The 15819-nt window shown below is 35.9% G+C and overlaps 1 protein-coding gene across 1 annotated transcript; it reads right to left on the reverse strand.

Annotated features, from left to right (window-relative positions):
- Positions 1-12055: 12055 nt before the first annotated feature.
- Positions 12056-14806, reverse strand: LOC149161947 (putative disease resistance protein At1g61300). The gene has a single exon (XM_089435053.1). It carries the CDS (start codon positions 14804-14806, stop codon positions 12056-12058), a length of 2751 nt encoding a protein of 916 aa, XP_089291179.1.
- Positions 14807-15819: the final 1013 nt, after the last annotated feature.

Genomic DNA, 15819 nt, shown 5'->3' on the forward strand with positions numbered 1-15819 from the left:
AAGAGTGAATTTTTATTCAGAACTGGCTAATTGTCCACTAGAAATACAACTTACACCAAGGAAGGCAAGAAAAGAAAGTATTGGGTACAGTGAGGGTTTGCAATTAGCAGTGGGAGTATGACTGAGTACTTCAACTGTGCCATGCGCTATACTTAAGAGGGAGGATTCCAGGCTAGCACAACTTGCTTCTGTAGTGCCTAACTATCCACTAGAAATCTACCTTCCACCCTATGCTAACATAAAGTTTATTTATCTAGTGGTTGAATTTCCACTAGAAATGTGCCATGCACCGAGGATGGCTAAGGTAAGAAGGAGAAGGATAGGTCTCTTTGCATTAAAGGTATTCACTACATTGTAAGGGGGAGAAGGCCTTATGACATAGTTTCCATTTGTAGAGGATCACTAGAAATGCTCCATTTTCTATACAAGGTAGAATTTCTCAGATCTCAATGTATTGAGTTAGTGCATGCAAAAAGGGTTAGGTGACTCTCCTTTGAAGGTCCTCAACTTGAAATTAAAGAAGTTGACATCAGGAGAGCCTTAGTGTACAAGAATGAGAAGGTGAGATTTCATTAATGAGGTTCATAGATGGGTTATTTTCATTACCTCACGAAGGATTGATTCTTTCATAATTTGCACTGTGCAAGAGCACCAAGAAGAGCTCCAAAATGGCTATGTGTGGGACCAATAGAGTAAGAGAGGGAAGAGCATCCGAACGAGACTCAAACATGGATCACACACAAAAATTCTATATATATGAGCTAGGGAAATGCATCAGACTCATGAACAATAATCACACCATGAAACAAAAACAAAGAGACACATATTTCTAAGTGCAATAGTTGAAACGCCACATTGCGACACTTAGAACACACATTGTGATACAAGGGTCGATTGTGACCAAAAAGTGCATTAAGTTATAGGAATGTGTCTAGCACATATTCTTATGATATATAGGACCATCTATTGTAGAAGAGAATGTTAGAGATGGCTATAATGATGTTCAAAGGTGTGACACATACAGGAGTGAACATTTCTAGAAGCGACACTTGCGATAGTAAGAAAATGTGAAAATGACACTTGCAAAAGCTAAATAAAGTGAAATAAAAACATGCCAAAATGAATTTAACATGAAAAAACCACTTTTTAAAGTAAAATCAAGAAAAAAACAATAGTCACGAAAGAGAAAGTGACACTTAAGAAAACAAAGGTGTGCCAAAGCGATAGTTGAGAAAAATCGCTAGAATGATGAGACAATTGTAACCCAATGTGAGAGGGAGACTATCAATGGAGAGTACGTACTAATTGTCAACATAGTTTTCACAATGTATTGTCCTTATGGACTGTGTAGTGCCTATGTACGCTTTCATAGAAAAAGTGCACGTAAGGGTTCAACGAGAACTGAACATGTGTAAGCAAGTGGCTTTAACACTTCGGACCTAAGAAGAATACTTGAATGCTTAGCAAGTCATTAATCTACCATGAAGTGACCATAAAACAATAGATAATAAGATCCTCATTAGGCTCCAAAATTCAAGGGAAGGAAAATTTTGGAGGGTATTGATCGCAACGACAATAGATTCCAAAGCCATAAAAAATTAACAATCAAGTGTAGATTTCTATTTCCATACACTAATGACCTAATTGACTTTTTAAGTGGTGCAAACTTTTTTTGTAAGATTGACCTAAAGAGAAGATACCATCAAATTAGGATTAGAGAAGGGGATGAGTGGAAAACGACTTTCAAAAAAAATCATGGGTTATATGAGTGGTTAGTTATGCCTTTGGGTATTAGTAATGCCCCTAGTATTTTTATGAGTCTAATGAATGGGATTTTGAAGGACTTCACTGGTAGACTTGTCATTGTTTATTTAGATGATATCTTGATATGCAATCAAACAAAGGAGAAGCATTAGAGACATCTTAAATTAGTATTGAATATCCTGTAGAGAGAGAAATTATTAATTAAGTTAAAGTAATGTAGATTTATGAAATAAAATTGGTATATTTTAGAATTTGTAATTTCTAAAGAGGGTTTAAAGATGGAACAGGAAAAATTTAAAGCCATTATTAATTGGCTTATTCTAAGGAGTTTCCTTGAAGTGATAAGATTTCATGGTCTAACCTGGTTTTATAAAAAAAAATTGTTGAAAATAGCAACAAGAAATGATAAAAATAGAATCCAAAATATTCCAATTTTAATTTGTCCTTGAATTAAGTTGTGAATTAAATTCGAATTTAGTCTCACTAGCTGCTTGAAAAATAATTAATTAATTCATTATGGATTAATTAATTGGAGAAATTCAAGTTAGAAGTATTTTTGAAGTCATGCAACAGTTAGCCCTTAAATTAAGGAGATTATCCCTTTATTAAGGAGATAAGATTGAGTTATAGTTGAGTTGTAATTATTTAGCTCAGTCTACTGAGTTAAGTCTAGTTAAATTAGTTCCAAAGAGTTTGATGAACTAATTGTGAGTTATCAGTCAGTTGATGCATGCATGCACTCAACAAGTGTACTCCAAATAACTGAAGATTCTCTCATCAGAAACTCATGCATGTCTATTTAGAGAAAGATCCAGTAGAGCTAAATGTCAATGATAGGTTACTATCAGTTGCATGTGTTTTCCTATAAAGGAAACTCATCCAAGCAATCAAGGTAAGGTTCCTTGAGGATTGCACAGTTTTACAAGGTGTTAGATCAGTGTTACACTTGGTAGCAGAAGGATCACTCGGGAGAAAATGCGCAAGAAAATAGGAGATCAAGAGGGCAAAGGAGGTGGTCTTTTATGTATTTTTGAGATATTTCTACCTTGTATGATAATACAGATAGTGGGGTTTTTAGTTGAGGCTTTCCCCTGATTATTTTCTATGTTTCATGTGCATTGATTCTTCTTCTTTTGGTTATATATGTTCAGCTCTAATTCAGCTTGATCTTTAAGCTTCCGCAAAGCACTTTGATAGTAGAAGTAGATTATAGTATTTTGCTTTGGTATATTGCATTATCGAGTTAATCTACAGTCAGATTTTCTACATGGTCTTAGTGCGAGATTTGTAGAGAATTTGCAGAAATTATACATGGTATCAGAGCTTAGTTTATCGGAGCTATGAATAGTATACTGAGAAGAGAATTAGAGGTTTGAAGTTCAGGGTTGTAAGTGAAAATCAAATTCTTATCATACTTCAAGGTTGGCCAACAGTGTTCTATGGCTTGAGACTTGAGTATGCCTTGAAAGGTAGCTCGAATTGCATAGCATGGAAAGATCGCATGGAGGTTGTATTAGAAGATAACGGCTTGAAGGATTTCATTGGTCAAGAAATCCCAAAGACAGGTTCAACTAATGCACAAGAGTTGGATAAGTGGAAGAAGTGTGTGGCAAGGGCGAGATGGATCATCCTTGAGGGAGTTCGAGACCATATTATCTCGAGTCTCCATGGAAGGATACTCCATATTCAATGTGGAAGACATTGAAGGACCTCTACCAGAACAATAGCAACCAGAGGAAATTGGTGCTCAAGGATAAGCTTCGAAGAACCAATATGGAGAATGGCAATACTATTTCTGAACAAGCTCACCACTTGCAGAGATGAGCTTGGAAGTGTGGGAATAACTACTGCGGATGATGATATGGTGAGCCTCCCTCTCCTTGGCCTTCCAAAGAGTTGGAATAACTACCAGGACTCTATGAATGGAAGGGTGAAACTGCCGGATTGGGAACAACTATGGTTAGATCTCATGCAGGAGGAGATCAAGAGGAGCACTCGAGATGGTTCTTCATCCAAGGATGATGATGAAGAAAATCTGACCTTAGCAACTAAGGCAAGGAAAGGGAAGGGGAAGGTGTCCCATTCCGTATCAAATTCTTCTCATGGAGGGAAAGAAGGTGACAAGTCTAAAGTGAGATGCTTTAATTGTCACGAGATGGGTCATTATGCGACTAATTTCCCATCGAAAAAGTCCAAGAAGGGATCCTCGGAAGGATTGGAAGGTGAGGCAATAGCCTCTCAGATTGAAATGGACTGTACCCTCATCGCATGCATGGTGTCATCAATGATGTGTTGTGTTTGGTATCTTGACATTGGAGCCTCATTCCACATGACCGAAGATAAAACTTTATTTAGTACCTTGGAGGAGAAAGACCTCAAGATGAGCAAAGAGATGGGTGATGACGAAAGGTTTATTGTTTTAGGATTGGGCACAGTTGCTTTTTAGAGGGAACATGGAGCTCCTATCACCTTGACAGATGTGAAGTATGTGCCTGGACTAAAGAAGAACTTGGTATCGGTCGCGATGTTGGAGGACAAAGGCTACGATGTTGTCTTCAGTAAGGGAAAGGTTTTCCTTAGACACATCACCACAAGACAGGTGAAAAAGATCAGTTCACGAGTCAAGAACCTGTATGGTCTTAAGGTTCAAGATGCATGCAAAGCCTTGAGGAGCAAGGCAGATGTTAGAGACTTTGTGGTTGAGAGGGAGAGTAAATTACCTCTCAACATGCAGCCCCAGAAGAAGTCTCAGACAATTGTGGAGGAGCCACAATTGGAGAAGTGGGTAGAGTGATCGCATGTAGCCATACCTCTAGGTGTGACGTGGGGCGTTGTGAAGTGATAGTCCCAAGAAGGCTGAAATTGGGCAAGGTCCATTGAGAGGTTTTATCTCATGGATCATACCTTGCTATGGGAGCCCAAAGTACAGAGTAACGGGAGGAATCAGTGGGATTGATGCAATCAGAGATCAAAGTGATAGAGGCTAGAGTAGTCAGATACTAAAGAGCGCAAAGAAGGATTGACAATAGTGCAGAAAGGTTGAGTCAGCAGAAGTGCAGAGTTTTCAGTTGACAGAGGCAATAGCAGTCATAGACTTTGATGACAGAGGCATCATTCTGATTCAGGTTGGATGTCTTTTTGTTTCTAGAGTTGCTAGAGCAACAACACTAGAGAGAAGGGTTGCATGCATAACATTCCAAAGGTTCACTATCAGGATCGAGTTGAATTCCTTTCTTGTTGAGAGGGAGTGCTGAAAATAGCAACAAGAAATGATAAAAATAGAATCCAAAATATTCTAATTTTAATTTGTCCTTGAATTAAAATTGCGAATTAAATTCGAATTTAGTCTCACTAGCTACTTGAAAAATAATTAATTAGTTCATTATGGATTAATTAGTTGGATAAATTCAAGTTAGAAGTCTTTCTAAAGTCATGCAACAGTTATCCCTTAAATTAAGGAGATTATCCCTTAATTAAGGAGATAAGATTGAATTATATTTGATTTGTAATTAGTTAGCTCAGTTTACTGAGTTAAGTCCAGTTAAATTAGTTCCAAACAGTTTGAGGAACTAATTGTGAGTTATCAGTCAGTTGATCCATGCATGCACTCAACAAGTGTACTCCAAATAACTAAAGATTCTCTGATCAGAAACTCATGCATGTCTATTCAAAGAAAGACCTAGTTGAGCTAGATGTCAAAGACAGGTTACTATCAGTTGCATGTGTTTTCCTATAAAGGAAACTCATCCATGCAGTCAAGGTAAGGTTCCTTGAGGGTTGCGCAGTTTTACAGGGTGTGAGATTATGTGAGAGATTAGTGTTACACTTGGTAACAAGAGGATCACCTGGGAGAAACTGCGCAAGGAAATAGGAGATCGGGAGGGCAGAGGAGAAGGTATTTTGTGTATTTCTGAGATATTTCCACATTGTATGATAATACAGATAGTGGGGTTTTTAACAGAGGCTTTCCCCTAAGTATTTTCTGTGTTTCATGTGCATTGATTCTTCTTCTTCTAGTTATATGTGTTCAACTCTGATTCAGCTCGATCTTTAAGCTTCCACAAAGCACTTTGATACTAGAAGTAGATTATAATATTTTTCTTTGGTATATTGCATTATCGAGTTAATCTACAATCAGATTTTCTACATGGTCTTAGTGCGATATTTGTTGAGAATTTGCAGAAATTCTACAAAATTATCAAGAAGCTTCGTAGCATTTGTGCTCCTATCATAGAGTATCAAGGAAAAAATCAACCGTTTAAATTGAATGTAGTATCTAGTAGGAATTTAAATTGCTGAAATAAAATATCATAGAAGAGCTTGTTTTAGCCTTACCAAACTTCAATAAACATTTTCAAGTTGAGAAAGATGCAAGTGGGACTATTGTTCAAGCATTATCGAATCTATTTTGAGTCAAGAGGGAAAACCAATTACTTATTTTAGTAAAAAATTTAGTGAAGAAAAACATAAATATTCCTCTTATGTTAAGGAATTTTATGTTATAATTCAAGATTTGAATAAATGGAGACATTATCTTATGCCCAAAATATTTGCTTTATACACTGACAACCATGTTCTATACTGGATCAAAAGCTATCGAAAATTGAATCGAAGACATGCTAAATGGGTAGAATTTCTGCAGAATTTACTTTTGTTATTAAACACACAAGTGGTTCATCAAATCAAGTCGGTAGTACATTGAGTAGAATTAATTTAAATATAAAATAATTTTAAATTAATGTTTTGGGTTTTTATGAGCTAAAATAAATGTACAAATATTATATAGATTTCAAGGAAGCATATGCAGCATGTGAAAATCCAATTAGCATGAAAGAAACTGAGTAGTTAATTTATATGGTTTGGGAAGGGTTGTTGTTTAAGGATGATAAGCTTTGCATAACAAAAATATCAATCAGGGGAAATTTGATAAAGGAGAAACACAGTGGATTACTTTCAAGACATTTTGGTTAGGAAAATACATTTTCTTTATTAAATGATTTTATTTTTGACTAGTTATGTAAGGTGGTGTAAAGAGATTTGTTGAGAGATGTAAAGTATGTCAATAGGCTAAAGGAAGAAGTCACAACACATGGTTATATTAACCATTTCTAATTCCAAGAAGGCCTCAGGACTTCATGAGTGGATTTTATTTTGTGATTGCTTCAAACCCAAAGGGGAAATGAATCTATTTATGTCATTATGGACAACTTTTCAAAGTTGGAATACTTCATAGCTTGTACAAAAATTATTGATGCAACAAGTGTTGCAAAATTATTCTTTAAATAAATTGTGGCATTGCATGGCTTACCTAGGAGCATGTGTGTCAAATAAAGATATAAGATTTGTAGACCATTTTTAGAGAACCTTGTGGAAGAAACTAGGAATTAACTTGAATTTTAAATCATCTTACAACCCATAGACAAATGGGAAGTCTTAATTGGTAAATAGGAGTTCCGGAAATATTTTGAGGAGTTTGTTAAGTGAGCACCGAAAGCAGTGGGATCAAGTACTTTCTCAAGCTAAGCTTGCTTACAATGATTCACCCACTAGAAGAACAAGAATGAGTACATTTCAGATAATAGATGGAATGCATCTGAGAGCAATTTATGAGTTGAGGAAATTTAGAAAGCGTGAGTTAAGAAGTGATGATGGTGAAGACTTTGTGGCAAGCATGCAAGGGTTGCAGTAAAGGGACACGCATCAGGTATAAAAAAAGAGTAGGCATAAAAAGAAGACAGTTGAACTTTGAATTATGTGACTTAGTGATGGTGTGTCTCAAGAAGGAAAAATTTCCTATAGGGACCTACAATAAATTAAAACTTAATAAATCTGGTACATGTATGATTTTAAGAAAATTTTCTTCTAATGCTTATGAATTAAAACTCCCAAGTGATATTGGGATTTCTCTAATTTTCAATGTTCTAGATGTATATTCATTCAACGAGACCTACAATATTACAATATATGCTCCTATATGTGATGAATATCATACCAAAAAATGTAAGAAACAATTTCCAAGTGCATTTCAAAAAGAGATTGAAGGAATGTTGGAGAAAAGAGTAACCAAGAGAATGAGAGTAAAGAATATTTTAGTATTTGGCTAAATGGAAGAATCAACTAGTAGAAGATGCCAATTGGATGACAACATCAGAGATTTCCAAGTTTGGCATAAGTGTTGAGTATTGCATGAGAAATTATTTTCTTCCTTGTGATTATAATGCGGGAGCATCTCCTAGTTAAATCATTTTGACCTTCTTAGGTCAACCCCATTTACTAAAGGAAGTTGGTTTTCTTAAATTTTATTTTTTCATAATATTTTCCTATAATATATCTATAAGAAAATTTATTGTTAAGAATTTAGGATGTCATTTAGTTGATGTGTAAAAGGATAGATGTGGCTAATTAGGAATTTGTTAAATATTTTAGTAAAATGGGTTGAGTTGGTTGAGATTGAATATGAGAGCTTTATGTAATATTAATTAATATAATTGTGTATGAGATTATATGAGGATGTGTGTGGTGGAGATAAATTAGAAAAGAGATTGAAGAAGTTGACTCTTACCAGAGGGAGACTACGCACAAATGCTAATTTATAATATCCCTTTTTTCAAATAAAATGTTGTCTATATATTTCTTTGTGTTGTGTGTTTAATATCTATGTATGTGATATAGAAATAGAGTTGGATTAAATTCTCAAATTGTTCAATCACGGGCAATCAATTTTGTATGATTAGTTCAGAGTTGTAATTTCATCTCAGTACAATTCAGCATCTCAAGGTTGATCATTTAACTTCAAGAGACCCATAAATTAACGAGGATGTAACCAAAATCGGTCACAAGTTTATATTACTGGATTTATCTAGGTTGAGGAGTATCCAAGTTTTACAAGAGTTGTAAGCTTAAATTTTACTAGAATCTCAATTGAACCACAAACAAACTTTAAATCATCTAGAGTTGGCCCATAGAAAGGTATAACCAGACCTCGAGATTAGTGCACAAAGGATATCTGGGTGGAAACATATCTTGGCCTCAACAAGGGTACTCATTGTGATTGAGGTGGATACCTAGATAAAAGAAAATGAGATGGGTAGGAGGTTATCCAAGGTGGATCGCACTAGAGTTCGCAAAAGAAATAAATTTCGAAATTTGTGGCGAGAAGGTATCTGGGCATCACTAGAAGTTTGTACATTGTGATGATTTAAATTTCCAAATTATCCCAATCAAGAAGTTAAATCCGAAACAAAAAGTTTCATGCTTGAAAGGTATCTAGGTGTAGAGATATATAGGCCTAAAAAGGGGAAAAGTATTTGGATTTGAATGTGTCCAGATTAAATACATTCGGGCCTAAACATATCCTAGAGTTAACAAGTGTAGACCATCGGATTGTTTGGATCCCATATATAGTGGAATTTAGACTCACAATATGGGGATTTTTATGGAGTTTTAGGTTTCCAATAGAGCTAGAATGAGTTCTAAACTTTAGTTGCATATTTCTACCACTTTCAAACAAGTGAAAATAATAAAAATGAGATATTGAAATCTTGCAAAAGGACATCAAAAGAGTACCAATCAACCATTCAAAGGGAGGAATTTAAATCTAATACTGAAGGCTTTAGTTGTGCTTGAGTAATTGGTAATAAAACTATGTTATTATTATATATGTGCAATGTGTTATTATTTTATTCAATGTGATGGACCATGTGTAGTAATGGTGGTAATTGACAATGGATAATTCTATTTATGTTAGTTTGGTTTACAAAACCATTTCTCCATTATTAATTAGTGAATTCCAATAGCTCTCAAGTCCTTAGCATCAATTATATGTTGAGATTTAATATCTACAATCACCATTAATTACTTACTGTAAACTTTTAGCTAGTTTCCACTCTTATATTTCTCTCTTTGCTCAATATGTTTGCTACCTCCCTAAATTTTCTGTTTCCTTAAAGCCATATGTTCTCTCTTTGAGTTGCTTCTACATTTTATTGGGCCGAAAACTCATTCCTTGGATGAACTAGAAATTGAAGGAATTGATCCCACTAGGGGAGAGAAAAAATTATGTTGAGAAATCAACTAGAAATTGGTCCCACCAAGGGAGAATTTTATTTACCTTGAGAAATCAATTGGTAAGGTGGATCTAATCAAGATTTAATTTAAGAGAGACAAGAGGGTTCACAAAGTTCATTTATTGGTACATAAGCACTTCAAAGGAATTTACTTTTATGGTTTCCTCCTAATGACCTAAATTTTTATGTAATACATGAGTTTCATTATGAGGGGAAAGTCATAAGTGAATGAGAAAGCTCATATATATATATATATATATAACATTTGAGAAGGAAAAGTTGAAACTTCAAATATTAATGTTCCAAGCATTGTGTATATAAAGAATTGCTTAAATTTCAAGGTGTATTCTATCAATTCCTTTGAATGAGAATTCTATATGAAGAAAAAATAAAAATAAAAGTGTAATTGGTGTAAGGGGAAGAGATTTTTAAGAGTAAAGTTCAAAAAAAGAAAAAGAAAAAACTATTTTTTTTAATGAAATTTTTATTTTATAAATGCTTAATCAGTTTGAAAAATCAGATTTTTTTTTAAATACTAAATATAAAGTTAATCTTTAAATAATATGGAAATTCAATTTATTATTGGAAAACTAATTTTATTAATCAAACTAGTATTAAATATTTGTTGTGTTTAAATTATGTAAAGTGAATTTAATTTCGGAAAATAATGGTTGATCAAAATATTAAATCTTATATTGTTTATTATTAAGTTAAACATTAGTTAGTCTAACAATTGTCCATAATTCCATTTAAACTTGTGTAAATTAATATCTTTCTATATGAGTGGTCTTTAAGTATGATTTTTTGGAAAGTTTTTTAGTCTATTCTTTGATCAATTTGTTTAGAATCCTACATGGATTCATTGAAATCACAAGTTTGACAGGTGAACTCTTCACAATTGGAGTGCCACATGAGTTTGTGTGGGTGCTAAATCCATATATGCAGTAAAAAAACAATTTAAACAACACAAATCAACATTTGACAACAACTTCTTCCGCTATATTTGGGTTAGAAATATGCAATCGCACTTAAAACCACTCCATTTGTGTCTTGGTTTTTAACTTATTTTTTTATAAAATACACTAAATTTATTGTTTTTCCTAATTTAATTCAAATAAATTTAATAATATAAATATAAAACATTGAATTTGAATTCTATTTTTATCGCAATATACTATTATATTCAAAATAATAAAAATATAATATTTCATTAAAATTAAGTTTTGTTGAGTTTAATTATTTTTCTATCAAAATCAATTTTAAAAACTCCAAAAGATTTTAGATAAAATGCCCTCTTAAGGCACTCTTTAATGTGAAGTTTCTTACCAAAGATTGGCCATAATGATAATGTAATCCCACTTAAACTTAAAAAAATAATCAATTAAAAAAATAAAATAATTTTAATAATAATTAATTTAATATTAAATAAAAATAAAAATAAAAATTTAATTTTCTTATTTTTCATTATTCATATAGTAATTATAACCTTCCTATCAATCAATAGAATCATACAAAATAATATATAAACCTACATACCCAGCAATAAAATCATGCGTATTAAAGTAATATAAACCATATATTATATTAACCAAAAATTTTGTCATCTGCGAATTTCCGGAGAAAATCTAAATTAATTATATAGAATAAAATCTCCGTACGAAATACATGACTTTTATCTTTATTCTTTGTTGGCACGTGTTCACGTGACGGTAAAAAAGTTAAATAAGAATTACAAAATTACATTATGCTTTTTATTTATTTATATTTACACAGGTAAAGCCATTAATAACCATCACAGAATAACACCACAAATACCATATATATATGAACAATGGACGCTGCCACATATTCCAGTTTCATTCTTCTTAAATTTCCATTAATTTATTTGCAAGTGATGAACGCTCCCATTTGGCTGCGCCATCCCCCACGCAATGTCGTCAATTCCTCACAATCCCAAACGATCACATAATATAACTACATTATGCATTAATACACACATAAAGCAACACGTAAAAATCAGCGACTGACACGACTCACATTACATTTCATATAATAATTACTCCAATTAAAATCAGTGAGTAACACGACTCACACTACATTTCATATGATAATTACCCTAATTACATCCACGCTAACGCACCCCACTTCAATCTCACCAGATTACAAATCTATTGTCATTTCATATGATAATTACTCTAATTACATCCACGCTAACACACTCCACTTCAACCTGTCCAGATTACAAATTTATTGTCATGTAATGTTTTCATGTTGGGATCCTCCCATTCGAGGATTTCATCCCACCATTCTTCCTCACCTCTTATTTTTTTTAGATGATTTAACTTATCCCATCCCCCACGCAATGTCTTCAATTTCGGACATCCCTCGACTGAGAGCATCTCGAGCATGGGGGGTAACGGTGACGCCCCCTCTCCCAACTCTCCACTTGCTGCTCCCACTGCCCCCACACACTTCAACGACTTTAAGGACAAGAGAAACAAATTTTTCAGCTTTGGAAAACCCTTCCCCAATTCCAACTCCTCCAACTTATCGCATTCTGAAATATCCAGCCGCCACAAAAATGGCAACTTAGTGGGGAGTTCTTTCAACTGCTTACATGCATGTACACAAAGGTCTTCGAGCTTTGGGAAGTGAGGCACTCGCTCCACATCGCAATTCTCGAGAGTGAAGCTTTCCATATCTTGCATCACCTGCATGTCTTGCGGAAGGTAATTATGACCATCTCCACCCACAAATTCCAAATCCAGCTCTCTCATGTTTGGCCAATTTGCCATAACCCCCTCCTTAACGGGAGATTTTATACTTGCACTGAATTCCCTGAGACGCATGAGAGTTTGCAGATCCTTTAAGCAGGCAGACGCTCCTTCCGCATTTGCGTCCTCCTCGAAATCCAGTTCAATGCTACTGCCTCGCATCGTCAATATTTCCAGTGAAATCAATTCCTTGATCCCACGCGGAAGATGCCTCACCTCGTCGCAATTGTCTATTCCGAGGAACCTTAGAAGTTTGAGTTTAGTTATGCTCTCAGGAAGGCACCGTAATTTAGCACAACTCCTAAGATTCAAGAATTGTAGGTCCTGCAGTTCGCCAATAGCTTCCGGTAATTCATGTAGCCTGCGGCATCCAGCTAGTTGGAGGGAGGCCAGCTGTTTCAGGTTCTTGATAGAAGGCGGCAGAGACGTTATGTCAGTCACACTAAGATCGAGGACCTTCAGTGAGCACAAGCCGGACAGGAAACTTTCCGGAAGTTCTTCAATACGACGATTGTGATTTAATAGGAGAACCGAGAGGGACCGGCGTCGGAAAGTTGTTGTCGGCAGGCACGGTAGATCATTTCTCATCAATGACAGTTTTACACAGTCCTGGCTGACGACTTCCTCAAACTTGAAACTTTTCAGGCTCTGTCCGGCTTTAAAAAAACACCTATGCTCTTTCTCCATAGCAATGCGGATTGCCAAATCCCTAAGGATATCGTGTATTTTAACACGACCAATACTTCCGCCATGATTAGGTACCACCTCAATCAGACTACGACCCGCTAGGTGTTTGATAACACTCTGCCCAATGTCATGGAAGTAGCTGTCTTCAGTTTCTTCCACCACTAGACCTTCACAGGTCCACATCTCTATGACTTTTGAGACCCAGATTTCTTCATCTTCTGGGTAAGCTGCAAAATATAAAAAACAAGTCTGTAAACGATGTGGTAGAACATCGTAGCTCCATTTGAGACGTTTAAATAGCTGTTCGTCCACTCCTGAGTGCAGCTCATAAAACGACTCACTGACACTTTGCATCTGCTTTAATGCATCGTCCCACTCTTTGAAAGTAGTATGGTGTGACACAGCAGCAGCGACTACATTTATGGCGAGAGGCAAACCCTTGCACTCCTTCGCGAATATCCTGGCTACTCGCTCTATATGCTGTGGAACATTTCCACCTTCATTTCCAAATGCTCTGCTACGAAACAGCTGCCAACCCTCCTTTTCCGACAGCGGTTCCACTTTTATAGTCTCTTGCACATGCATTTTTGCACACACTTCTGCATCCCGCGTGGTGAGAACAAATTTACAAGTTTTGTCCTTCAACGACAGCCCTAAGTCTTGAAGCCTATCACTCGTCCACGCGTCGACCGCCCACATATCATCCAACAGAATAACATATCTTTTATTCTGTAAATAAGAGCGCAGTTTTTCTTTTCGCTCTTCGAAATTGGAAATTTCTTTGAAATTTGTCAACTTCAATCTATCAGCAACGGAATTCTGCATATCTAAGATTTGCGGGTTTTTGGAGACCGTTACCTTAATAATGAGATCAAAAGAATTGATCACCTTCTGGCTGTTGTTGATGGCGTCAAGCAAAGACGTCTTACCAACGCCTCCGATCCCAATGATGCCAATTCTTTGAATGTTGCTACCTTCCGTCAACCATCTCTCAGCAAGTTCCGTCCATTGAGATCGCTGTGACTGTCCAACAAAACCAGATTCGGGGTCCTGAATCGGTATGTGGGTGGGTGGTGTAGGGTCCCCGTATTGCCCGCTGCTGGGAAAGTCGGACTGCGCCCTCTGTGAATGGAGTTGAGCAAGAATTCGGTTCCAACTTCTGATATCTTTGCTGATTTTAGAGCGGCAGAGGCACTTGGGACAGCAGCCAAGGTAGCTTTTGTGTTGCTGGTGAGCCTCGTACTGTTGGCCAATAGACTCAGAACGTTCTTTTAGCTCTTCTGCGTCCTCCAACCAAGTGTTCACTCTTGGTTTAGCTCTCTGTTGCGCTTGATCGAGCTCCGTTTTTATCTCATCTATTTTATCGCCCAGATCTTTGACATCTTTTCCCATCTGGGTGACAGCGCAAGGCAAACAAATGAGCACCTGCACCGGTGCAACGACTTTTTTGAAGAGCCAGATGAAACCTTCGCTCAAGAGATTGGCTGCACATCCAGTAGCAATACTTTCGGCCATTGCTTCACAAAATAAAAAAGCGTGCGGTCTGGCAAACCAAAATAAACAAACAAGCCCCAAATCACACGGGCAATGCAAGATTCAGATCGCTGCTCCAACCGTTAAACCACCAGCAAAATTAGGATTTCTCCTCCACCTCAAATTGGACCAAGGCTATGCAGACTGACTGTCGAGGTGAATGCATCCCGAGTAGGCAACCATTATTAATAATTTGTCTTGTGGTTCTTGTTCACCTGGGGTCCACAGTAATTTAGAGAGAAATTCCCACTGGAAACAGCGGGAAAGCAACTTGATATGACAGCGTGCAACGAAGGGACCTCACAAAAGCATCTAATGATTATGAACGAATGGCCATTCTTGACTTTGGACATGGAAGGACAGAGCATTATTGAATGTGTGTTGCTTCTTAATTCCCTGTAGAAACATACTGTTTATGAATATTGAATTTTGTGTCCACTTCGAAAAAAATATATATATGATTATCTAGTATTTTATCGTTGGTAACCTGCGTTAGTATGTATCTACGGACCAGGTCTCCTTGACAAGATTCCATTTTTTCCAAAGTGGTCTTCATGGTTATTCCCCGTGCTGGAGATACAATGGATATGACTGAAATAGATTAAAACATAAAAATGTTAAGCTCGATTGATTTTACACAAAAGCTACCTTGATTTATGGAATTGCAGCTTTTCTTAACTTATGGAAACCAACTGCAGTAGTTTCCGTAAGTTAAGAAAATCAACTGCAATTACTAAATTTATAATTGGATACTTTGATCTGATCTCTACCTTGATTTGTGGTTTTTCTAACACATAGCTTTTAGAAGCTTGATGGAAGCTTAGCTATATGTTCATCTGTTTGGTCCCCAAGCTCCTATCTCAATCCCCTTCAGTTCTACACCATCTAGCTGAGATAGCAGAGCTTGGAAGTGCCTTCAGATCAGCTGTCTTCTTTCCTTTTTGCATGTGCAGCTGGAGCGTGGTGTTTCAGAAGGAAATTGCATCAACAGTTTC

This window comes from Pinus tabuliformis, chromosome 5_2 (assembly GCF_031772625.1).
Source record: "Pinus tabuliformis cultivar Carrire ecotype Pingquan chromosome 5_2, CPIR1, whole genome shotgun sequence".
NCBI classification, from domain to species: domain Eukaryota; kingdom Viridiplantae; phylum Streptophyta; class Pinopsida; order Pinales; family Pinaceae; genus Pinus; species Pinus tabuliformis.

What these genes read in the sequence shown, in the direction of transcription:
- LOC149161947 (XM_089435053.1), bottom strand. Translation starts at nt 14,806, where the DNA reads ATGGCCGAAAGTATTGCTACTGGATGTGCAGCCAATCTCTTGAGCGAA.